We start from the raw sequence: 24,465 nt of genomic DNA on the forward strand, positions 1-24,465 counted from the left end.
ATATATTACCTACCCAATCAAATATAGTTGTACATGCAGTGTATTGTGATAATATTTATTAAAAGAAAGCTAAGAATACTAGACATGAATTTTCTCATGGTGCTGAACCGAGTGAAAATATTAGGATGTAGATTAATTCTCATGGGATTCAAAGGATTAATGTTTAATCATTTTAAAATCTTCCCGTTACCTCGGTTACTGTTTGGTCAGACCTTATTTGGCATCGCCTTGTCCTCAACCCAGGAACCAGGTGCCCCAAACCCTTCACCTGTCACTTTCATTGTATAGGTTATGTTACAGGAACATTTTTTTGGGGAGGGGGTAAACTGATTTTTATATCATCCTCCTCATTTATGTTTTCTCTAATACACCTATGCTACTCTACTTGTATGATAGCCTGCAGGTCTTCCTTTTATGTGAAGCATTATCCTTAGCAAAGCTTAGCCCATTTGTTTTACATGACTGAACAAAACTCAATTAATTAGGTTGTAAAATTATCTTGCCTTTTTATTCCATATATCCACAAGTTTAAGCAGGTTATGTCAGTAATTAAATTCAATTTACTAGTTAGAGACTGTAGTTATATGCTAGGCTGCCTTTTAAGTTGCACATACTCAGTATCCTAAATTCTGTGTCAACATGCCTGCTTTGTGGTGTGTAGCTGGCTACGTTTTGTAGTCTAACACTGTTTTTTTTTAGGAACAAGTGTAAGAGACACACATACATACATATACATATATATATATATATACTGTATATAATGTGTATGTATATGTATACTGTACATGTATATATGTATATATATTATATGTATATATGTATATATCATTTATGTGTGATAAGTTTTGTTAAAATGAAGATAATTTTTATTGTGCTTTATTTTGATTTTAGGAGATGCATAGGTTTATTTGAGGTATTTAGATGTGGCATGATGGATATAGAATTGGTTAAACTATTGTGGCTTGTGGCATCTTGATGACTAGTTAACCCTGACCCTGTAGGAATGACATCTTAGTTAAGTGTTATATCAAATTATTTGAAAGGAATTGACTACCTGATTTTAACTTTGGATCCTTCATTGTAGTTTTTGTTAGTCACTGGTATTAGTGCTTGTAATTTGATCTCTTAATCTGTCCTTGTAATTCTAATGGTTTTTTTTACCGATTGCAATAGACCATCTTTCTGCTAATATGAAGTAATCTTCTGATGGGAACTTATGCAGTACTTAACCTTATCGCAACTTTTATGTTTAATAGTGGTTACAATATCTCTTTTATGAGAATATGGTTTTTGGTAAAGATCAGAGTACAAAAATCTCTTAAATTTCATAGAAAATATCTTTAATGAAAATAAAAGTTGATCAATTTATAAATTTGCATATTATAAATCATATGAAATATTAAAAATTAAATTCTCAGACTGTCATAAGCTAAGCAAAATTCCAAATACTAAAATTTTTTCTTAAGGCTGACTTGATCTTTGAAATCTAAACATCTTGACAAGTGAGAATTGAATTTAGATTCAATTTCCAATGTATGAATTACTGTAGTTTATAATAAGCCTTGTTACTTGTTTTATTTTATTTAGAATCTCGCAATGTCATATGTTACCAATGGCACTAGTATGAGTGGCTTTTATAGATCACAACAGAAGATTGCTATTAAGAATGCATATAGAATTCTAACTAACATGATAGAATATATTATTTCAATTGACATATATAGTATGTTCTTAAGGTACACAGTACAGTACTTATGTTGTAACCTTTTAGGTTTGAACACTTTCAAATTGCTGAAGGACTCCATCCTATATACCTTGAATCTTCATTATTGTGTTATCCTTTAAGCATTTCAAGTTGTGCATTTAACGTGGTGGTGTGATTGAACTACTAATAATAATAACTACAATTATAATTGTTCGAAAATAATGACTGTTGGATAGAGGCTTAGAGTATTTGTATTAATGAAAGGGGTAAATTATTAGAATGCATTCAATATAGATCAGTTTTTACCAGGGAGATGAATAATTTATTGTTAATTTGCTAAATAAAGTGTAGAATATGTAATTGGTTTTCAGATGGAATACAGCGTTGCAGTATTTCAATGCCTCTTATCTGTGATTCACCTAGCTTCCTTGGTGAAAGGCTCTCTTTTCGACATCTATCGTTATAGAATTTAAATAATACCCACTCTCACTCCCAATTGCCTTCCCCCCACCCTATTATGGTATGGCTAAAAATGTAAGCTTTGCTGTTGGTTTTGAGCGAGTGCTGCTGAGGTGTGGACCTGTTTCGCGCGGAGCTCCGTTCAACACTCGGCCTGAGTCTTGTTTTAGATTTTGCTTCTTGCTTAGAATATCATAGAAAAGATAGTTAATTTTATGAAGAAACCAAAGTGAGAAGAAACAGTACACCATGTCTGTCCTCTTATCTGTCCCTAACTCGGGCTGCCTCATATGTGAAACCACAGAGGGAGACCGAAAAAATGGATAGAATGTGAGTGCAAAAGATTCTGTCATAAGAAATGATTGTTTATAGTGACATGCATCACTGATAATGAACTAAGGAGCCTATATTGGTTATGCCCACACTGCATATTTGAAGCCAGACAAGCCAAGTTATATATATCAAAACTGAAGGAAGAAGTGAGCGTAAGAGAAGAGTTGTGGACCTTAGCACGCACACAGCAAATTCCACCCAGACTACTGACCTCACTGAGAAAGTTGATAATCTTGCTATGAATATGGAATTGAGTAAGGCAACACTTCAATTGTTGATGGACCAAAAACCAGAGAAAACAACATAGGCTGACAAAGTTAAGGATAAAAATTAAATTAACAAATACAACAACTAAAATTACTGAAAGAAAACACAAGGTAAAACAGGCACTTGAAGACATTACTTAATACGAGATCAACTTCAAATGGTAATGTTGTTGTAAAATTTGCAAATAATATAATCAGAGAAGAGGCTGCAAACAAAATTCAAACATTGGCTGCCGACACTAAAACAAGAAAAATTGGAAAATTAAACCCAAAAATAATTACCGTATATGCAATGTGTACACTGATGAAGAGGAAGTAGTAAATGCCTTGATTCAAAGAAATTGTTGCCTGCATGAAATCCAAAAATTGGAAGAGAAGATAAGTGTAGTTCTGAAGAAAAATGCTTCTGGTAGACTGCCCACTACGTGCTGAAATGTGATCCTGAAGTTCAGAGGGCTATTCATGATAATGGGGACAAAGTTTTGTTATGATGGGGTACTTATAGCATACGTGATAGGTACCACGTGATCACGTGCTACCACTATCAGAGGTATGGACATCTTGGAAAAGATTGTAAGTCTAAGAACGATGATGAAGTCTGCGGGAAATGTTCAGGAAAACATTCCACCAAGGAGTGTAATAAGCAAATGTCAAAGTGTATAAACTGCACAAAGTTAAACAAACCAAATGACCGCATAGTAAATTCTAGAGATTGCAAAGCTTATGACTTGGAATTGAAAAGACTAGCAGAAAATACTGATCATGGATACTAAGGACGTCATAAACTCTGGCTATGTAAATATACAATTTGTAGGTAATAAAACTATTCAAATTCGAGAATTGATAAATGGGAAATATATGGACATCATAGCATTATCTGAAACATGGTTAAATAACTTTGATAAGGCTAAGATCACTGAAATGACACACCACCTTTCACATACCGAGAGAGGGTAGGTCTGGTGGGAGTGTCGTACTCTTTATTCATAAAGGTTACTCAAATCTTAAAATGTTAAAAAGAAGTGTAACAAGCTTTGAATATATGGAAATAAACTGTACGCAAAAGACTGAAAAATATCCTTTGTAACAGTCTACAACCTCCGAGAACAAACACTAGTATAGTTTTTGAAGATCCACTGCATTCATGGAGATGATTATCTTGTAGAAAAATTAATGAGTTATTTGTGGAGACTTAAATTTTTGGATGGATGAAGTATCAAATGCTGATGCTTTGGCATTTAGAGAGTTGTTAGAATCATATCAATTAGAATAATGTCGACTGTACATCTACTTTAACTGGGCATACATTGGACCTAGTTTTGAGTGATTCAATGAGTAATATTGTATCTGATATAGATTTGAAGAGAAATGAACTATCTCCCCAGTGCACAAACTTATAATGCAAAGTCTACCACTACAGAAACATGCATTAGTAAAGAAAATAAACTTTGGACCTAAATCAAATTTTCCCCTACTGTTTTATTGAAATTACAAAGAAAATAAATGATGCTATCAACATTCCCTGCAATCATGATAACCAACATTTGTTGGGAGCTGTGTGTGTTAAATCTTACGACTACTTATAACAAAGTGAGTAAAAGTGAATATGATACCATGTGCCCACTGATTGAAAAGACTATAACTGTTAAAGACCAATCTCCTTTGGTTTGATGGAGAGACTAGTGAAAAAGAGGAAAAAAGACGTAAAGAAAGTGGAATCGATTAAAAACAAAGTACACAGGTAGCATACAAGTACTTACTAAGAAGGAAAAAAGTGAATACTATAAGAGAAAGATCCGCGAAGCAGCAACAGACATAAATAAGTTATATCGTTTCCTAAATGGTATAATGGAAAATGTGAACGAAAAGGAGCTACCTGATGGATACAGTGACCAAGAACTAGCAAATAATTTTCTAATATTCTTTAAAACAAAATTGAAAATGTAACCAGGTCATTTGTAAATATTCAACATCAGATTAATGATACACCTGACACAGATAAAATTAATGAGATTTAACGACATAACACAAGACGACATCACCAGGATTATCAAGAGAACAAAGAAAGCAAACTGCGTGATCGATCCTATGACAATATCTGAAGTAATTGGCGAATCTTGTTTAGTCTAGCCGAAATAATAATGAGAAAATCACATGCAAGCATTGAAGAATGTAATTTTCCCAAATCTGAGAAAATGGCAATAGTCACACCAGTTCTGCAACGTGATCTAGACTACCAGGAATTAAGCTCATATAGACCTATTTCAAATCTACCCTTGACTGTTTCAAAAGTGCTTGAATACGTAATTCTTGAACAACTAGTCAGTCACTTAGAAGTAAGTAATAGAAGCTTTGCCTGGCAACCAGTCTGCTTACAGAAAACTATACTCTACGGAGACAGCCATCTGCTCTGTTGTAAATGATATGCTGGAAATGATGGATGAAAATGAATGTGGTATTTTACTATTATTCTATCTCAGTGTGGCTTTTGATACAGTTGTGCATGAACTGCTATTAAATGATCTGCGGTGCATCGGCGTTGAAGAGGGGTACCGCAGGGGAGTGTACTTGGCCCAATCTTATTCTGTATCTATACTATTGGTTTATCGAAAGTACTAAAAAGGCATGGTGTGGAGTTCAAACTATTTGCGGATGACACAATTTTATTTCTCCATAAATGATATAGATGACACTACTGAAACTCTAAATAGAATCCTTGATAGTGTTAGAGAATAGATGACAAACAACTAAAATTAAATGAGAACAAAACTGAGTTCATGGTGGTGGGAAAGAGAAACCCTGAGAAACTTGGGTGATATTCAGATAACATTAATGACTCAGGTGCCGATATTTAGTAAAGTTTGTGATCTAGGTGTATTTCTTGACTGTAACTTTTCTCTCAATGCCCAAATAAATACTGTAGTAAAAACTGCTAGTTGTCATCTAAGAAATATTGCTTTTATAAAAACATACCTGGATGAAAATTCTGTAAAGATACTTGTGATAAACTGTGTTATTACCAGGATTGACTACTGCAACTCCATCTATTACAATTTTCCAAAAGTACAATTTAAGAAATTACAAAACATAATATACAGAGGAGAAAGACTGATAAAAGGTGTTCTACCTAGAGAAAGGATCACCCCTATACTAATTGATTTATGCTGGCTGCCAATTAAAGCGAGAATTTAATTCAAAATATGTACAATAACCCACCAAGTTATCAGAACCGGTCGTCCAAAATACTTAAGAGAATTGCTACATATTGCGCAGCCAACAAACTGTGTTGACACGAGAATAGTTACAGATGGTTTCAAACTATTGGAACCTATATATATGTCTACTGTAGGCTCCAGAGCCTTTAAATATGTTACCTCGTGACTATACAATAAGTTCCCACGAGACCTCTGAATGATTGAAGACATTAAGGCCTTCAAGAGGAGACTGAAGACTTTCTTATAAGCAATACGTGATATGAAATGTTGAATACTCTGAACGAGCAAGATAAAACGACAGTGGAGGTCCTGTAGAGAGTGGGGTTCCCTTGGTGTATGAGATCGGAAAAGCAGCCGTCATAGCTAAGTTTTAGGAAATGTTTACCTCACGTGTCTTATGATTTTTGAGTTTAGGTGGGTCTTTAGAGGTATATAACAGGTAGTTTTGTATTCTGTGATTCACCTAATTCCCCTTTCAAAATTATTTGAAAAACTTCATACTGTATTTGATTGAAGATCATCAGCTGTTTCTGTCTCTTTGGGTATTATATGCTATCGATAAATACTTACAGGACTATAAGGGTTAATGCTAGATGTTGAAAAGAGAGAGCTTTGTCGAAGAAGTAAGTGAACCACAGCTAAGTATTGAAATAATAAATTTTATAGTTTAAAATCTATTTTTAAAAGTGTTTCAAGTAGAGTGTATCCTGAACAATTATGAGATTTTTATTGGACACTTTATATATACGTTGGACACTTTATATATACGTTGGACACTTTGTATATACGTTGGACACTTAGTATCATTACTTGGCATTGCCTTTTCAGTTAGAAATGTTTTTTTTATATATTAGTTACACAAGTCATTGCTTATAGACCGGAATCCTAAAACTATACAAATTAACAGTGGGAAGGAAAGTGAAGTCTTGAGTAATACAGTAACCTGTTTGATAGGGCTTTTTGTTTTGAAAAGCATGTTCACAGTTTTTGATAATATACTGTTTTTGCAGTGGAACCAATTTAACTACTGAAAAGATTTAACACAGCTAAACTTTAGATAAGTTTAAATTAATGGTCACTTGGGGGGTTAAAAATTCTTACAGTTTCTCATCTGTTTGATTTCTTAAAACTAATGTTGTAAAGCCAAACCTAATAACATATAGCAAATTATAATCATATGTAATTTTTTCCTAACCATGTTCCTAGTTTACCTAGTAGTTTAGTTATTTTAGAAAAATCTTTGGTAATCACTTTATGAAAAATATGTTGGTCTTAATTTGAATATTTGGATTTTTTTTATTTTAAAGTCATTTTTAATTTGAAAGGGAGTTTTTTTTTATCAAAATGGTCTTGTATGAACAGTGTTCAGGGGTGCTGTTTAGTATGTAAGTACTTGAATTTTGTTTTCTACTTTCATTGCACTGCTTGCATTTTGTTCGGTATAACAGGTTATGGGAATAATGCGAGTCAACGTGGAGAGAGTATTGGAACGTGATCAAATACTGAGTGAACTAGATGGAAGAGCAGGTGAGAGAGAGTGAAGGAATTGCTTAAAGGATGGCAATGTTTGTAGATTTGTGCCTGCAGTTGGGAATATTTGGAAGGGTGTGCTAATAATATTATTGGCTTTACAGTGAATGCTTACTACTAACTACTAAAAAAAGCATCAAGTGAATTTCAAATGATTGAAATGGATTTTTGCAGTTTCTGCAGGTGTAACGGGAAATGGTATTAACCTACTTTATTTTTCATCTCCATTTTTGCTTTCAGCATCTTTAGGTACCTAACCAGGTTTTAAGGATTGTTCCCAGTAAAAGATCCATTGTTGTCTGGCATTAATTCCTCATCCAATTATGGTGGCACTTGGTTTAGTTACATGTTAAACCAATTATAAAAAGAATTTTAGAGTACATAAATGATTGATGTGTTCATTTGACCGTTAAGATGACGCATTTGGGTTTGGTTGCAAAGTTTTATGTTTTAGAAAGTTATTTCGATAAGTGTATTTAGGTGTACCGGGAGTGGAATTTTAGATAAAAAGTACCTTTGTTGTTGTAAGGGTAGTCCTTTGCAAAGTTGATAACCAATTTAAGAATTTCATTCTTTTTTCAATAGGATTTGATAATTTTCTATCAGGGATTATAATTTTTTTAATGTAAAAGAAAACAGTCTTTCACAGGAAAATGGGTAAAGTATTCAATGCACTTTGGCATGAGGTAGTACAGTATTTTGTGAAACCACTGGTAAAGAATGCATAATGTCTTGGATCTAACCTCCACAGTTTGTTTAACAGAAATATGGCTGTCTGACTTGTTGATCTTTTGTCCTGACTCGCAGATAGAGTGAAATGTTTTTCATTCACATCATACATTACTATGGTGCTGACTGACTGCAATGGTCCCATTGCTTGGTCTTAAGTCTAGATTTTGTTCCAATTCAATCCAATCTGAGGAATCAGCAAGGTGTATATTGTGAGAAAAATTATTGAGTACTTGATATAAAAAGTAGAAGACATTTTGAATCTGTTCACATTCTGGATTTGAGATAGTTTTTGTTTTTCTTGATTTAAAGGAGTATCAAATAGGTGTGAAGAACAAGGAAAGCATAGTAGTTAATGTGTGGTCAAGTTGTGCATATACAGTAGTCAGGATGATGAGCACCCTAAAAGTCAGGTCTATTAAGCAGTATTGTAATAAGTTACAGTTGGTTGATATTGTTGGTGAAGAACCATTAAAGATCAGGAAAAAGGTCCCTATCAAATTGAAGTACCCTACCAGGAGGTTACATTAAGCTATCCCTTTGAGGCTTTAATGGCTCCAAAATCCTGTCGGTGATGAAAGACAATAGGTACGGCCTTAGCAACATGTCTTATTACTTACTTTCAATTTATTTTTAATGCCATAATTTTGGTTATGGTGTCATTGGCAACTGAATATTGATTTTTAATTTGCATTTGTGTATTGATTGCTGTATTTGAAATGACCAGTTTAAAGGTTAGCTGGAAATGTTTGATTTGTTATTGGAATAGCAGTGGTTGAGAATCTGAATTAAAAATTAAATAAAAATGAATTGCATTAGTAGGTATTACATCTGAATATAGATAGTATCCCTGATACAAGTATTTGTCCTTATAAAACTAGTTGTGGGATGAATTTGGAGGTGATGATTAATAGCAATATGCAAAATTTGCAAACTACTGTACTACTATAAAAGGAATCTTTTTTTCAATTTATTTTCCAAATATGATAGAATATGTACGAAAAAAATAGTATTATTTATTTCTTCTCTTGTATTGTCAATATGAAGGGTTAGTAGGATGTGAAGGATTATAGAATATTCATTTCGTTATTAGATGTGAAATTACGCGATTACTTATGGCATGGCAACTTTAGAGCAACAAAGGTCACTGATTTTATCATCTGGGGTGGGGGGGAGGGGTAGTGATAAAGCATGTAAGATGAGAAATCTGCGAGATTTGGAATAATGATGTTGACTTACTTTGCAGGGCTAAAATAATAGTGAATGAAATGGCACCTCCTACTTCCTTTTTTTTTTTTTTTTTTTTTATTTCTTTTTCTTTTAGATCAAGTATTGGATGTAAAACATAAATATTTGCAAGAGAATGTGTTTGTAGTAATTGGATTATTTTTGGTTTACGGATAATATTTAAAATCTTGTGGTGGCTTTTATCTTATGTTCTATTGATTTGTTATTGTGTGTTGTGGATTTCTCTCATGGCTTCTAGGTTGTCGACATCATGCGGACTAACGTGGAAAAAGTCCTGGAAAGGGATCAGAAACTATCTGAACTGGATGACCGAGCAGGTACCAGGAGTTGGTTGCTCTTCTCTTTAGACATAATACAATCTAATTTTGGCTAAATTTGATTCTTATTTTATCATTGAATGTTGAAAGGCATTATTCAACCATACAATTTGTTCACATATTTTCATGCAAGCATTCAAACGATTCAGAAATATTTGTATAGCTTTTGTGGTTTTATCAGCATTTTTTGGTAGTTGAGCTTTTTTTTATCTAATATGACTAGTGAAAATGATACTGGTAAGTGAGTAATGCCTTTCGTAGCTTTTCCTCTTGGTTATATGGGTAATTTTAGCTTATAATTGTCAATTTTATTGAACAAAATTATATACTACAAATTGTACAGGTGAATGATCAAATTAATCTAAAATTACTCTAATAACCTTATTGTGTTGTAGTAGCTAAAAAGTTAGTCTATTTTATGTATTTCTGTGAAAATTTCAGACCTCACTTTTCTCTTTTTAGATGTTTTCAGTTGTTATTGTCAGGTGCTTCCGTATTAACCTGTCAGTAATAAGAGCATTGTCTACGTACATATGACTCATATGTAAGTGTGATGTACTACTGTCCTAACAGATGTACTTATCATTTCATTTTGACATTACCCCTTCCCAAGGAAAAGAAAAGCCAGAATTATATTTTATGTATTTCTACCTTATTATCCTCCTGAGCATTCATATTGTCTTGTCAAGTTTAGGTGGTGGGCTTGATGAGAGAGAACGTGGAGAAGGTGCTCGAGAGAGATCAGAAACTCTCAGAGCTTGATGATCGTGCAGGTATAGAATTTTCGGGCCCCCTGTGTCACTTTTTGAGATTTAGATTCTAGGAGATTCTCTATGAATATGACACTAGTTGAATAGCCTTCATATGCTGAAGAACACACATTTCCCCATACACAAACACACACACAATTTTGGGTAGTTCATAATCACATAAGTATTTGTTACAAGCATTTAATATATCAATTTGAAGAAGTTTTGAAGAAGTTGAAAAAGTTTTTCCGTGGTAATAGAAGACACATCCTCATTTGCATATATGCAATTTTAATTTTGAGAATATGAAATTAGCACTTTGACAATATTTTTACAGTATCACCCCTCATTTTACATTTAGAGATTTGTGCTATACAGTACTGTAGATTGATTTGGTTACTAAATATTGGAATATGATTTAATTCTTTAACATGTGCAGTCAAATGGGGTTAAGAAGTGTTTTTGAAATATTTTTTATATATACACCACAAGAGATACATATGTCTAACTTGAAGTACACTATTAAGGAATGTGTCCTCAAGATTTGAAACTTTTCATTTAAACTTTACTATGGTCAGTATGCTAGAAGTTTCCTTTTATAGTCTCTCTCTCATACCTTTTAAAGAAGGACTACATAGTTTTATTAAAGTACCCTTTAACTCTTCAAGAATTGTTAAGGTATGAGAATTTTGGAATTTTATTGTTATCAGTTAGTGCCTAGTGTTTGAAAGAATTGGAAATAATTTGTGATATTACTATGAACTCTTGAACTGATTATTTCACTATAATATATATGTTCAAAGGGTCATTAATTGGAAAGTTATGTTCAACCATTGTTTTATCTGAAAGGTCAACTGATGTTTTATGTGATAGGTCAATAATCAGACAGGCTAGCTGTGCCAATTTCAGAAGATCCAATTACTATGTGATTATGAGTTACCTTGAGTGCCATTTAGAGAATCCCCTGCAGTGTTGTTTTAGCTTTTTGCTGTGTTTTATTTTTTTTATGAGTACATGTATACCATTTGAATCAGAGTGGGACAACAACTGATTTAAAATTTTTAAGTGTTTTTATCACTAATCCAATTAAAAAAATACAACATTAGATGGAAATGCTGGTCATTTCATTTATGTTTTCAGCAATTTACTCAGTTTGAATATGAATATCCAGAGCTTTAAGTATAACATTTTATGCAGTGGCAGGAAACTAGGAACTTTTTTTTCAGAAATATTCCATTATTTTAATTAGTTTATACAGTAATAAAGTGTTTGTCTTAAAAATAACTTGCACTGACATATAAGATAATTATTTTGACAATAAAACATTGAGACAGCAAACATAAAAATGCAATAGGCGCAGTAAAGTTTATAAATATATCTGAGAATGGATTTTTTTTTTCTTTTTACACCATTTGAAATTTTTATTAGGAGAAATTCACAATAGTTTAAATTTATGCTCTCACAGCACATCTGAACCCTTTACTATATGGCAAAGAATAGAAGAGTAGTAAATTAATTTTAACTAAAGGAAGCCGAGGGATTTATACCAGTAAATATAACCAACCTAAAATATTGTTCATACTAATTTCTGGAGAATGTATATTTTTCATAAGAAACCTATTAATGTACTTATATCCATTGTGTTGATCACAAAAAATAATTAGACATTTTTTGAAATTAAAGGAGGAGGGGTAGCAGTACTATGTATATTAAAAGGTGTGAAGGAAGGGGAGTGGCAGGGCTATGTACAGTATGTGTGTACACATGTTCAGTAGAATCCATCGAGTCTCGGCACAAGGTTGTTAATTCTTTTAACTGTTCTGTTCTGTTAACACTTCATTACTAGACTCTTCTTGTGGTAGTGCTAGTCGTTTTATTTTCTTTAATATTTTTTTTTCCTTTTTTCCACCATGGTAATTTTTTAGCTTTATGGTATTCTGTTTCTTTACTAAGCCGTTCATGTGCTCTTACATTAGTTCCATCTGGCGGTCGTTTGAAGAATGTACCGTTAAGGACCAGTTCTTTTTCTTTCATAGGAAGAAACTTGGTTATTTTACCATCTCTTTCCTTTCACATATGCCAAAACCAGTATGCTTTTATTACAGTACTGTATTGCTCTTCACTATAACTATGGGGAACCAGGCATTGCCTGCTGAACTCATCAGATAGAACTATAGGCCTCTCAAACCACTATCCCTTGCTTTAGGAAGAGTAAGGTCAGGTTAAAGGTGTCTGGTTTCAATTCCAGTTTCATCAGAATAGAGGTTCACCAGATCGTCAGCTGGGCAAGCCAACCCCTACTGTGGTGACCAACCACAGCATTGGCATCCCCAGTAAACATCTTAAATTCACGGTCCCAAGCAAGGATCAATCTGCTGTCATGCAAATGCTAGGAAATTACGTTTTAAGGCTTCAGTGAGTCTTTGAATTCAGGTTCTGTGTGTTGTGGGTTGCTTATGATCCCCAGACTTGCAAATTATTCTAGGTAATGGATATATCAGGTTTTTATGCACCCTGTTGTTTCAATGACTGCTTAGTAATATAGTTTTACTAAGTGTTATGAAGGTTCTGATATTAATTGAAATTTATATATAAAATTTATTTTTTGCAAGTAAGATGTAAGGTAGAGTAAATGTGTTCTTGGCCCCTTCATACTTTTAGTTGACTACATCTATCTACATGTATTTTAAATGTCCACAATCCCCTCCTAACTTTTTAAGCTCCTCTCAGGTTGGATATGCTTGTTACTAAAATGTTGGAGCCAAATATAAAATTCCAATTCCTTTGATGAGATTTGAATGTATGCATTTGAATGTAGGAGTAACTCAACATGTCCTATATAAGTTCAAATTTTATCATGGAACTTGAACATTCTTTTTTATATTATCATTTGGATCTAGGCTTTGCAGTAACAAGTGTAACAAGAAGTGTGAATTTTAAGGAGACGATGGTTTTGGGGCTATTAGAAATACGTGTAGCTATAACAAACACTTGCGTATCTTGTAAAAGATGACTATTCAGTCTAGTTAACCTGTTTACTGATAGTGATTAATTTTTGTATTTTGTTTAATGGAGGAGATGAGCTTGATTTGCTTTTCTATTGGCCACTGTCATCTGTTGATGTTGAATGAATTATTTTTGTATTACTATAAAGCTGTTCTTTATTGCTACCTTAAGGAGTATAGCTCTTCTGTAAATGTACCATTAGTTTCTTGAAATTTATTCACCAAGTCCTTGAGAGTTACAAAAAGTTTTCCATTTCGGTCTGCAGCCTTGCATAATCCAAGTGTCTAGACTAGTTTCTGGAAATGCGTGGGTTAATTTTTTGCTCCCCAAAGCTGCTTTGTTGCTGTTAGTAACAAGACATGGTCCCCACTCAAATTCCTTTAAAGGTTTTAAGGGCCACTCATGAATGGCAAAGGTTAAGGGACTGACATTGTCCTAACAAGTAGGAAAATGCCCTAGAGACTGACCATCTATACATATGATCACTGCCCATGCCCTCTCCACCCAAGCTAGGATCAGGGAGGGCCAGGCAATGGCTGTTGATGACTCAGCAGGTAGACCTATAGGCTCCCCCAAAACCCCCCATCCTTAGCTGACAAGGATGAGGAGGCTGCAGACACTAAGGAAACTAACAAGTTTGAGCAGGACTTGAACCCGAGTCTGGCAATCACTAGGCAGAGATGGTACCTATAGGCCTCAACAAGCAAGGGTACAACCTAAGTCATGAGAGGGAACCAATTTTCTGGATGGGGCATGGTGGACCCCAAATGATAAAGCTCTAATCTGATTCATTCCAGTATTACTGATATTTAGACACTAAATGGTGATTTTTCTGAGTTACTACAATACTAGTAACCCTGGCTGGTTAAGTACCTAGGGCCCACACCATTAATACCATAGATGTGAGGTACTACAGTGCCAAGCATGAAATTTGTTTGTAACACCTGGCGATCCAATCCAATGCTGATGATTTGAGCTGTTTAAGAAACGAAGGCACTTTTACTTTCTGGGCCACTCCAGAACTAGGCTCAATGCCACTTATATCTTCTGAGCCCCTCTGTCTCCAAGGTTCCTAGCCATTCTTCTAGGATGACGAAAATCCAAAATCAAACCATTGCTCTCTAGTCTTGGGTAGTGACATAGCCTCTCTACCATGGTCTTCCACTGTCTTGGTTAGAGTTCTTTTGCTTAAGGATACACTTGGGTACACTATTCTGTCTTTTTTCTCTTCCTCTCTTTTGTTAAAGTTTATATAGAGGAGATATTTATTTTGGTGTTGTTGCTGTTCTTAAAATATTTTATTTTCCTTGTTTCCTTTCCTCACTGGGCTATTTTCCCTTTTGGAGTCCCTGGGCTTGTAGCTTCCTGCTTTTTCCAGCTAGGGTTGTGGCTTAACAGGTGATATTGATGATAATTTGTAACCACTCAGCATAGAAGAACTGATGAACTCCATCACCTAGATTGGGTTTAATGAGGATCCAAGCTGCTTCAGGACTAGTGTTTTGAGACACTGGCTACTAGCGGTTTAGCCTAAGTTTTATCGATTCAAACTTATATTGAATATCTTAAACTTAAATCAAATAAAGACTTAACACACTGAGACCCAGTGGATCTTATTCATGAGCATGAGTCATATATGCAAGTACTGCCGCTGTTCCTCTGCCTTTGAAGAATTTTAGTCATGAAAATTCATGAAACAAATGGGGAACTACAGTAGATAGTATGTCACTTGAAAAAGTTGTTTTAAAAAAATGAATTTTTAGTTAGCAATACACTTATACTGTATTGGATACAGTAAACAATATACTAGTTAGTGTGAGAGAGGCTTAATGCTTTTGTACTTGGACTTATTTACAGTTTACTCCTTTTTATATTTGATTATATTTTGGCTGCCCTAGAGAACCTCCCACAACAGGGATATTTCCTCATATAGCATAGCATAATTGAAATTGTAGGTTTAAGACAATATATAACATTTGAAATTTGAAAGCATTTATCCTAAATTCTGTAGAATCATAGTTAGGGGTTGTTATACTTAAGGCTCTGCAATATTACATTACTTACATGTATTCCTCATTTCCTCCTAAGATCTCTGCAGAAGTAGCAGTTCTGAATAGTATACACTTCCCCGTACAGCATGGCTAAATGGTGTTGATTAGTAACGAACTTGGAATTATTGGTAATTGGTTATTGATGAAGTTGTGTATACATACATATACACATTTTTTCCTACTCTTCTTTGTCTGCATTCTTTCCTTTTCTCTGGGGTGCAATTTTCATTTAATCTGTTAAATTCAGTGAAATATGTACAGTTCTATACCAAATAATTCAATGCCCTACTTTGTTTTATTTTAGGACAGGCTTTTCTTGATGGTAGTAATCCTATATGGAAAGGAAGCTCAGGTCTCCTGGATTATCATAGTTTAGATTAACTGATGTTAGGTGGCATTATGCTCTTGCTTGGATATTGCATACAATATTTTCTTTATAATACATTGACAAAACAAGGAGTCAGAAGCTATGAAAATACAGTAGTGAGCTCTGACAAAATCGGGATACATTTTCAATGAAAGTATTTAAGCTGTACATTATTCATTATATATTTTAGAAAACTGAAAATTGTTAAAAAATCATTCCCAAGGCCAATATTTTCCAAGTGTCATTGGTGTCAAATGGGTAATATTTTAGTCCACTTAGAATCAGAGAGAGTCATAAGTGTGTGCATGTCAGTATTTAACACTAGTCGACAGATGCTCAGTTTTTCTTAGAGTAGGAAGGTGAAAGCAAAAGGACCACGGAGCACCAGCACTAGTAGGACAAAATGCAGTGGTGTATGCAATAGCAGGGCAGTCGGTGATTGAAATCACTGCAGTATATTTAATGGTTCTCTTTTGTGCATGGTCCAGTTTCCTTTTTCTGCATGTTGAAAATGCACAGGTCAAGTAAGTACAGTAGCTTTGATTTTGGAAAAGTTTTGACTTTTCTGTGATGCATTTATGTATTTTATTATATTAGCAATATTAACTTATAGAAGTAATTGACAAACGTAGTACAATAAGAGCCAAGTTTTAGCATTTTTACAGTAAATTTTAGAGCAGCACAGTAGCTTATAATTTTGATTTGTACTTGAAGCTTATTTTAATCTTCTGTATTGACTTTGTAGCTAATTTAACCCTCTGGTGATCCCAGTCATGACGTAATTGCTGTAAGGCTCATGACTATTGGCCAGAGAGCAATGAAGTCATGTGATGACCTGAAAATTGCATTAGAAAACTAAATAAATTTTCTATCTAGCACTTATGGTATTGGATCTTCAGAGGGTTAATATACAGTATGATTAATAATAACGAAAATCGGTGATTTTCAACTTATATTTAATCACCATATTGTCTTGAATATCGGCTGTTAATTTGAATGCAATGTCAATTTTTTGATGGTCTTTTGGGGCCATTTTATGTATTTTTTCATTGTCTTTAGGAATTGATTTATGTCCATGATTACAGATGCCCTTCAACAGGGAGCCTCACAGTTTGAACAACAGGCTGGCAAGCTAAAGAGAAAAATGTGGTGGAAGAATCTGAAGGTGAGGACTGTTAAATTCATGTAATATGAGAATACATTAGTCTTGTACTTTAGTCAAACTATTAAAGAATTGTTTAAATTGAAGATGCCGATTCCTTAGTGTTTTTTGTTGCTGTAACGAATGTGCCCTCAAGTTTGGCCTTTTTCTCATACTAGCAAAGTCAAGGGATTTTCAACAACTTCTAAGGTGACTCCAGGTGCTTTTGTTGGCTGTGGAAGCAGGTTAAATGGTTTATAGTTTTATTAACAAATGTGTTTTTAATGGCAGATGATGATCATTATGGGGGTTATCGGTCTCATCGTCCTCATCATCATTGTTGGTAAGTACTGTTAATTACTTTTGTTTCCTTGTTTCTATCAGGCTTAGGGATTAGATCTTTTGAACGTTTCAAGTAATTGGGAATGGTAGGGAAAATACTTGGCAAGATTAGATATATTTGTTTACATTCCAGTACCATATTTCTCATTTAAGATTAGGTCTGATGATACATTTTATTTAGGTCATAGAAGATTATTACTAGGTTTTTGAGAACTTGTATTCAGTGCAGGTGTGGTACTGTAGGAAGACTGTGATAACAAAGATAAACTATTAGGTTTTTAGTAAGGTGTAAAGGACACTAGAGTTTGGAGTAGGCTTATTGGGATAGATAAGTCTGTGAAATAAAATTTTTTTATGGATACATTACTTTATTATTTGATTCAGTGATGGAATTCTTTAAAAAAGCAAAAGAATCATTGATGTTATAAGTGTTTTCTCCATAAAGAAGTTTAGGGAAAAGTCTATCAAAAAAAGTTGATTTTTGAAAAGATAAAGAAATAACTTTGCTTTATATTCATTGATCTTTTAAAAAGTTTATATAGTATATAGGTTAGATTTAGTTTAACACTGATAAATAATATGAACCATTTCTTTCCTATTTATATTATTGACTAACAAAAGTTAACCAGTTTTTTATCAGTAAGAAGTTTTTCTAGTTTACCTAACCCACGTGAGTCTGGTACGAAGTAAGATGGGCTAACTTGAGAACCGATATAACTTTTAATTTATGTTACAGGTTTGTTATACTGTACTTTCATTTCCCCTGACTTGCAAAATTTATTTTAAAACCTGTATCACATGATAAATTAGTGTATTTGAATATATTGGGTACGTTTATAACTACTGTACAGTACAAACATGAATTGGACAACTAATTAATTTTATGTATCGGTATTTGATTTGCCCCTTGGTCTGCATAGTTTACTTGAGTTGGAAAAGATATGCTTAAACATAAATTAACCCATCTTACTATGTATTTTTAGGACACACTCATATACAGATAACCTTCATCCCCCATCCAAACTTGTGCAACTTGACGCTTACTTGAGCAATGTTCTGTTACAAAGTTTGGTGTTTTTGAGAAATCAGACTTATTCTATACTTGGCAGCAAGTAAAGTCTTTCAGTTTCCATGTGTTCATTTTTTCTACTGTCAGTGCAATGTATTTGCTGTAAAGTAAATAACTAATTATTGTGGATTCATGATGACTAGATACTGAAAGGCTGTTGCAAAGCTCAAGTATAGGATTAAGGTTTGGTTTCTGCCTCAGCTTTATTATGGTGTTGGTGTTTGACAATGTTTGGTTGTATGGGTTTATAGTTTCTCTAATTCTAAGTTAAAAACATGAAGTCTAACACAAAATTTTTCTCTTATAGTTAACTTCATGTAAATCAGCGTGTATCAATGTCTTCTGTTTGTGCGCTAACAAATAACAAGGTCAGGCTCTATTTGGATGTACGGTGCCTTAGTGTGTATTAACGTGTGTATTTGTAATAATGTGTGTAATCGTTGCTCACAGACACACTTCCCTTCATGGAGTATTGCCTACGGTTATGCAAACTCTCTTAAATAAGCCATTGCATCGTTTTAAAGTACCGTAGAATATGTTTATTATAGTTCTAAACAACATTTACACCTTGGATACACTAGAATATTGTTCTGGTAAGTTTTAACTAGTGGTCCATAACATAATTTGGTGTTTTACTGATAATGCTTTTATTGTGTGGCTTATTTGATATTGACCCTTTTTACCCATTTTGCTCGCTCGCAGGCATTTAATTGGATATTTCACTCCATGAAGGTGAGGGGACAGTGCCTCTGGTGAATTGTTGTGGTGATTATGTAGTGGTTGGTTGGCAGTAGCAGCACTTGTGATAGCTACGGTTTATGGGTAACAACCAACTTTTTTTTTGCTTACGGGAGGATTATAAATCAGTTTCTTTGGTAAGATCTATTAAAACTTAAAAAAAAAGCACTTGAATTGCGGCTTGTGGAAGTAAATCGCAAGAAGTATCGTATCGTATCGTATTGTATTTGTATTTTGTCAAGTATTTTATTTCTAGTCACATTGGCACATAGAAGCAAATTGTTTCAATCGCACTTTGTTTAAAATTTTAATTTGGTGATTGGTATTAGTGAGTAGCTCCCTGTAGGTAATGTGGTGTAGTGGTAACTTTTTGTCACCCATGAACTATGGCTCCTTCCCAGGTGTCTGTTAGTGTAGGGCATTTCTTTGTTAAATGTGCTGGGGAAGCTCTAAGACTTCTGCATCTACACAACATGATTTCCTTCTCTCATCTGTCACGGGACGTCCGACCTTACTGAAGCTGTATTGATGGACTGAAGTTGTTCAGTCTGTGAACATGCATGTTGTATGTAATGGTTATCCACAAACCTCTATGCTAAGGACGTAGACTGATTGATTATGTTGCTGATGCCGTTTCTTGTCATTTGTTTTAGTAAGGAAAGCAGTGTTAGCTAAGTGACGTTATTGATAGGACGACTCGGTACCTTGGGTATTGATTGGTTATTCAGGTTGCATACGTCTCAGCAGTTGAGAAATAAGCCACAGAATACTAAAGGTTTTTTTATGAGGAATCTTTTGTGGTTTTTTTAGTCGTTGGTTTTGTCATTTATATAACAAGTGAATTTAAAAAAGGATCCTTGCAAAAACCAAGGGAAATATTAATGAGGACAATGTTATGAGAGGTTGGTGATGAAAACAGATTTTAAGAGAATATAAAAGGGATACCGAGTATAATTTAAAAAAAAAACTTAATGTATCTCTGGTTTCAAAAGATGGGAATATGATGGTCAAGTATACTAGTCACAATTGTGCTGATAACGTAATTTTTGCACTCCAATTAATTAATTAATATATTGCCTATGACCAAATTTTAAATTTGATTTCTGTTTTGGTGCTACTTAAGATAAGACTAAGGAGTTTGCAAGTTAGTTTTGAAAAGAATAAGTAATGTCAAAGTAAACTGTTTTGACAGTAAATTTTGGTTTAATGTGTTACAGTTTTTGGTAAGTTGTCAAAGTTTTACTCTAGTAAATTTTTTTTATTTTGCAACTGTGATAACTCGAGGCTGATTAGCTGTTATAGATAGGTCCTTACTGCAGGATTGATTATTTTGAAGCCTTAGGAATTGTGTTGGTTGCCATTGGATGCATGACTTGAAGTGGAACAGGATTAATCTTGTCTTGGTAGTAGTGAATGGAATTAAAAAATGTATTTTGAGCAGTATGTGTGGTTGGGGATATAGTTATCATATGATTTTGTATCCTGGATGAAAAACTAGATCTATGATTGAATGCTAAAAAAAGACAATGACCTTGACAATGTTAGTGTTTGTCAAATTTCTTTAAACATTTTAAAAAAATTTTGTAAGAGAAGACTAAAGGTTGACTTTATAAAAAAAAAAAAAAAAAAAAAAAAAATAGAATGAGTGTAAGTTAAGGTTAAGTGTGTGCAATAGAAAAGCTTGTTTTATAATTGATAACATGTGAGAGCTGAAGGAGAGACAGACAGGTGCAGTATTGCTAGTTTAATTAAATCATCCATGTCAGAAAACGATTAAAAGTAAATGAGATGGATCACTGCTACCTCTAAATGTGTCCCTCAAGGCACGTCATACAGTGTCCTACACAAATGAAGTGTAGTCTTGGAACCGAATTTCTTGATAATTCGAATAAATTAATGATGCAGTACAGTACTATTATCATAAGAAAAATTCACAGAAATTACAAGATTTAATTGGGTATGACTTCAACTTTAACCGTTCATTTTATAACTTTTGCAAGTTTTTCTGGATTTAACATGGGTTATTTGACCATTTCATCATTTAAATTTGTAGAGGAATATGTCTTGGGATAAATATGAAGAAAATCATGGAACCTTATAATTGGGAACGTTAGGTTGTAGTAAAATCATTGTAAATTTATCTGATTATAAACTTAATAGAGTATTGCTTATTGCCCTCTGTTTATGGCATCAGAAGTATTATCACAGTGTTTTAACTTGAAGTTCAAAATTTTTAATGTATCAAGAAAAAAATTGCTTTACTGCCTATTTTTTTTAATTCTAATAATGAAGGGGTTTAAGGTTCCTTAGGTCTCAGTGAGTGTTTCATTTTAAAAGTTATCTACTCCACAGATCATTCTTATTGTTCTTAACTTTTTAAAAATATTCTTTTTGATGAAATCAAGTAGTTCATTGAGAAAATGGTTACAGAAGGCTTAAAAGAAGTAGCTTAACATTTGATGATGAGAATTTCAGGGTTATTACTCGTAACTAGATTTAAAGTAGGGATATATTGAAAAATTTTAGGGACATATTGGGTAAAGTCTTTATTTTGTAAATACAGTATGTTTTATTTTATCAACAGCTTGTTAGGTGTTTTGAGTATTGGCATATAGCTTTTCTTCATGATATTTCTGATAAGTGATAGGAGCCAATATATTTTGAGATACTGTACATATTGAAAAAAAGTTCTGCAGTTGTATGAGTCATGGGGTTTTATTAACAATGCAGTACAAAGATTTTGTAATAAATGGAACCACAATATTTTTAACATTTTGCTTTGAATTACTCATACTAATGCATCTTGTTGCTTTAAAAAAACTCAGCTTAAGCTATAATGCTGAGCATGGAGTCTTGTGGCAGCACAGGGGGATTGGCGTTTTTCTCTGCAACGTTGTCAGCAACGAGCGTCATGTACCTGTCTCCTTCTCCAGGTTGTTTTTTTCTCTTTTAGAGCTAATAAAAATTCACACACTTTTCCTTTCCTGCCTTCTTTCGGTGAAAAGGTCCCTACCTTCCCAAGGGAAGTGATAACAAGACGGACAATGTAGCCATCAATAACGCTCAACAACCCAACAACCAAACTTCCAACACGATGAATAACGCCCAATAACGCCCCTCACTCTTTGCAGTCAAGTTGGGCTTAGTCGAGGTGTAGTGAGTCACCTCTCTCCTCTCACCTACTGTGAGGTAACGAGATCTACAAGTTCACGGGAATGGTCCGTTGGGACACAGTTTACACTCTCTCTTTGTAAACAAATTTATAATTGTGGCAGAATGCAAATATGCCTCCATTAGCGAGACAGAATGCCAAAGTCGAGGACCATGCAAAGACCTCACTATTATATGACTCTAGGGGCAGCATTTAGATTTTTCGCGGAGGTTGCGTGGTTGCCTGATTAGCTCCACTTTTTGAGGAATGACATTTCTAACTTTTAGGTCTTTGTCTTTCAATGATGCATTGAGTGAGCTAATAAGAAAGGGTTTTACTGTATTTTATAAAGTATTTTTGATATCTGCTGCATTTTTAAGGGGATAATCAATGTGCATCATTGAAAGGACAAGGTCTTCTAGGCCCTACATAAGAGACACTGGTGCCAGCTCGTTGAATGCAGTATGCATGTTTATTAGTGCCTGCTTGCAATAGCTATTTGCTAGATTGGTTTATCTATTGACAGTAATTTTATGTATTTTACTTGCACTTTGACTTTATTTCTTGCACCTACTTAGCCACTTATATGCACCAACTGTCTTTGTTTACAGCATTTTGGAATACATGTAGAACTAATGTTCCTATTTTGAGAAAGGCAGATTACGTGTGGATATTGGTGGTTATTTATGCCTGACCATTTAGATAATAAGGTAACATTATTAGCTTTGCTTATGTTTTTGAACCCTTTGCATGGTGATGGTCTTCATACTAATAGCAAGTTAAATTTCTCCCATTCCAAATATCCATCATTAAACACACCACCTTCAATTTACCAGAAAATCTTTTTAACAATAGGTAAGGAATTTCTTTTGATTATGATATATTTATTTTAGTTTATTTGGTCAAATGATCTTGCAAGTAGCTAAATTATGACTAAGGTTTATAGATTTTATTTTTATTCAATTTGTTTTTTTTTATTCCACATTTCTTTAGGTGTGGTTTATTTTTTATGGTTTAGTTGTAGTGTATTCTAAGTTGGAGAAAATTTGAAACAGAATTATTGTAATTAATTTGAATTTAGATATTTTGTGTGTTTTGATTATATGAAAACAGTCGTAGTTAACACAACTTTAGTTGGATTTTCTGATTGTAGATGTATTATTTCAATATTTTATTGTATATTTTATTTTGTAAAAATTCAACGTTTTAATTGCGGTCAAGGCAGTGTGGTATACAAAAATTGATGGTGATCGAGTTTAGAGCATGGCACTGCCTTTTGAATTAGATTAAAGAAAAGCTATTGCATTTCCAGCAAGGGATTATATATAGGTTTTATTGATGGAGGTGCTGCGGCAGTGAGAGTTCCCTGAGGGCTTTGATATTTTACAATACAAGATTTGTATGATTTAGAAAAAAAATCTTAGATTTGGTTGTGGTGCCTGATTTTCTTTGTAAATATGTCACATGATCAGTAATTTTTAGGTAGAGTAATATTTTATATTGCAGATTAGGTTAGAAGTAAGCTAAAACTTTTCTAGAAATTTTTCCTTTTATAATGGTACATTAATTTTTTTTATATAGTTTTCAGAAAATTGGCATGTCTTTCAAGTTTCTCTGTATACCACCTTTTGATTTGTTCACTGTTTTTAACAAGGTTGCATTGACTCTTTGAAACTGCTTTTTATAGCTTTCCAGTGGTATTGGTGATGCAACTTTGTTACTTTTTTGTGAAAATGTCAAGTTTGAGCTTTTTCCATTGTTACTCATGGTTAATTCCACATTGTTTAACCTATTTTGCATGATTATTTTTTATAATATGTATGTTATGTATCTTAACAATTCCATGTTTCTTGCATTTTAATTTTTATGGAATTTTGCTATCTTGGGTTTCTTGTATGAATTTGGATAGTTGTTATTGACTTGATTTTATTGAAGAAGATATAGACTCCTTCATTCAGTTCATTATTTTACCTTAAATTTTATAACCTATATTTTTCTCACTTAAGTTTTATAACCCATTTTATTCATTATATATCTGGCTCCTTATAT

General features: G+C 33.5%; 2 protein-coding genes across 2 annotated transcripts in view; one reads left to right on the plus strand and one right to left on the minus strand.

Moving 5' to 3' along the window:
- Nucleotides 1–24,465, minus strand: part of LOC137637910 (large ribosomal subunit protein eL22-like) — a 257,432-nt gene that overhangs the window by 45,097 nt on the left and 187,870 nt on the right. The gene's annotated exons all lie outside the window — the stretch shown is intronic.
- LOC137638575 (vesicle-associated membrane protein 2-like) overlaps nucleotides 1–24,465 on the plus strand; it is a 69,906-nt gene that overhangs the window by 15,430 nt on the left and 30,011 nt on the right. The window contains 5 exon segments of the mRNA XM_068370755.1: nucleotides 9,724–9,802; nucleotides 17,061–17,140; nucleotides 17,408–17,459; nucleotides 22,271–22,371; nucleotides 22,373–22,454. Coding sequence (XP_068226856.1) covers nucleotides 9,724–9,802; nucleotides 17,061–17,140; nucleotides 17,408–17,459; nucleotides 22,271–22,371; nucleotides 22,373–22,411 — 351 coding nt within the window. The 3' untranslated portion in view covers nucleotides 22,412–22,454.

The sequence above is a fragment of the Palaemon carinicauda genome, chromosome 3 (assembly GCF_036898095.1).
Source record: "Palaemon carinicauda isolate YSFRI2023 chromosome 3, ASM3689809v2, whole genome shotgun sequence".
In the NCBI taxonomy this organism is placed as follows: Eukaryota; Metazoa; Arthropoda; class Malacostraca; order Decapoda; family Palaemonidae; genus Palaemon; species Palaemon carinicauda.